The 2,461-nt window shown below is 41.0% G+C and overlaps 1 protein-coding gene across 1 annotated transcript; it reads left to right on the forward strand.

Moving 5' to 3' along the window:
• The first annotated feature begins 888 nt into the window (after nt 1-888).
• On the forward strand, nt 889-2,090 carry LOC109859786 (NADH dehydrogenase [ubiquinone] 1 beta subcomplex subunit 8, mitochondrial). The gene is made up of 4 exons (XM_020438346.1): nt 889-1,015; nt 1,314-1,531; nt 1,620-1,778; nt 1,893-2,090. Exons 1-4 carry the CDS (start codon nt 913-915, stop codon nt 1,953-1,955), a joined length of 543 nt encoding a protein of 180 aa, XP_020293935.1. The 5' UTR covers nt 889-912; the 3' UTR covers nt 1,956-2,090.
• The last annotated feature ends 371 nt before the right edge of the window (nt 2,091-2,461 follow it).

Genomic DNA, 2,461 nt, shown 5'->3' on the forward strand with positions numbered 1-2,461 from the left:
GTAACACCGTTAGCGCGCGAAGCGCACTGGGCTGTCTTACGCGCGTAAGACAGCCCGATGCATGCTTATTCGCTGATCTTTGTTAATTAAGATCTCGGTAACTATTGCAAATCTAGCAAAATGGTATAGGACATTTTGACTCAGTTTTACTCCTTCTATTTGCTCACGAGAGATGTTACACTAATTCTGGGACACCCTGTATATATATGCCGTAATCACGTGATCGAAGTCAGTAAAACCGCTGCGGTCACGTGGCCGAGGTCAGTGACTTTACCGCAGTCGCGCGACTGAGGTCATTGACCCCGTCGCGGTCAGTGATTCCCCCCCGCCAAGACCGCGCGCCCGCGGTCAGTGACCCCGCCCCCACCAAGGTCGCGCGGCCGAGGTCAGTGCCCCGCCAAGGCCGTGCGGCGGAGGTCAGTGACCCCGCCAAGGCCGCGCGGCCGAGGTCAGTGACATTACTCTGTAGTATGTATATAATACATATAATACAATATAAAGTATAATATTATAAACATATAATAAATTATATGTATAATATGTATTATTTAATGTTATATATAATATAAATTACAGTCACGTCATATTTTCACGTGTTGTTTTTCTACTCTTTTCTGTCACATGACTTTAGTTACGTTTTTAATTTTCTCTACATATACGACTGTCTCAAAATCGCTTTTATTATTTACTCTCTTGATCTTACCGATTCGATTCGACTCGATCAACCAACCAACCAATCGGCAACGCGGAAAAGAGGCAACAATAGATGCGATACATTCGGCTCCAAAACGCGCACTTCTCGGTTCAAATGCCTTTTTTAATATAGGTCCGTGACCGCTCTCATTCTCCTCTCTGCTCATAGTTTTCGGCGCAGCAGCTCCACGCGCAGCAGTGACCAATTAACCAACCAAGATGGCCGCGATGGCTGTTGCGAGACTCGGTGGACTGTCAAGTCGATTGTTGAGGAAAAACACGGAGTGTTTGTACAGCGCGACGAGATGTTACTCCGACACACGTGAGTAACCGATAAACAATTTGTACTTTGATTGACTTTATCGCACGTTCATTGGGAACAACGCTGTAATTTATCGTTGATATTTAAATGAAAGAAGAGGTTATAAAAGGAGGTTGTTATTGTTATTACATAAGTATGTAAATCAATTTATTGTACGAAAAAAAAAGTAGCGAAAAAATGAAGACAGACGTGCGAGAGAAATTCGTGGAAAAGTAGAAAAGTAAACTAGAGGGATGTAACGATGTTAATAACCGTGTGATGAAAAGAAATCGAAGTTGTCACAACTTTGTCGCCACAGCATTGCCATGGAATTACGTGTGGAGACCGAAGAAATACGAGGAGAAGAATCACGAGAAGATCGCCGAGAAGTATAACTTGCATCCGAAGGAGTACAAACCGTATCCTCCGGAGAACTGTACCGGCGATTATCCAGATCTACCCATGATAGGACCGGCGGCTAAAGATCCGTATTATCCGTATGATATACCAACCCTGAGGAAAAATTATCACGAGCCGGTGAGCGATGCGAGAAATGCTTCTCTTTCTGAAATCAGATTTCATTTGCCACATGTTTTACATGTGTGCGTTCTCTTTCTTCTTCCAGTTACACTATAACTTCGAAACAATGGGCGAGGATCGTTACAGTTACGGATATCCATATAGATACGATCCGGCTTTTGGAGCGCTATGTTTTGTCTTATTTGTAGCCGCCTACATTGGACTTGTATATTTATTCGAACCATATCCCACAGTTCATCCGAGAGTAAGTTATCTGTTGTTTAAATAACAAATGTTTTTTCTCTCTCTCTTATTTGTGACATTTCTCACTTGGATGTAATTGATATTTCAATTTGATTTGTTTACATGGTGTTTTCAGTTGGAGCAGCAATTCCCAGGGAAAGGTGTGCATTACACATTTGAGCCCGCCTCAAAGAATTGAACATGTGAGACGTGCGAATAGTTCGAAATATAGACACAAATTTTATGTGAAACATACGAAAAGCAGTGTCTGACTGTAATATATGAACGTTAATTGTAATATGTGTAATATACAAAACGCTTTTTCTTTGTTATACCACATGTCTCTTCCTTGTGTTACATCACACAGAGAACAATTACCTCCCTCCGATACGAGCAGGGTAGTAGTTACGTGAAAGCGCGTGTGGAAGTACCATCGACTAACATATTTTTTATTTCACTTCTTTTTTCGTACATTCATTACAAAAAAAGCGATAACATTTGATCCAAACTTTTTGTGCATACAAATCGTCAGTTGTACTCAATAAATACAAATAAAAGAGAAAATTACATCCGTATTACGAGTTAGTTTATAAGTATTCGGAAGTGTGACGGTTGAACATTGATTCGCAATGACATAGAAAGGTAGTAGTCCTCTCATTATCAAACTGTATCCATTTTGTATCGTTCGACGCGTTTTTTTTTTTT

The sequence above is a fragment of the Pseudomyrmex gracilis genome, unplaced genomic scaffold (genome assembly GCF_002006095.1).
Source record: "Pseudomyrmex gracilis isolate BER0280 unplaced genomic scaffold, ASM200609v1 scaffold_7, whole genome shotgun sequence".
NCBI classification, from domain to species: domain Eukaryota; kingdom Metazoa; phylum Arthropoda; class Insecta; order Hymenoptera; family Formicidae; genus Pseudomyrmex; species Pseudomyrmex gracilis.

What these genes read in the sequence shown, in the direction of transcription:
- LOC109859786 (XM_020438346.1), top strand. Translation starts at nt 913, where the DNA reads ATGGCCGCGATGGCTGTTGCGAGACTCGGTGGACTGTCAAGTCGATTG. An exon ending in GAGATGTTACTCCGACACAC is followed by an intron (nt 1,016 to 1,313) that starts GTGAGTAACCGA and finishes TTGTCGCCACAG; the next exon opens with CATTGCCATGGAATTACGTG. An exon ending in ATCCCACAGTTCATCCGAGA is followed by an intron (nt 1,779 to 1,892) that starts GTAAGTTATCTG and finishes TGGTGTTTTCAG; the next exon opens with TTGGAGCAGCAATTCCCAGG.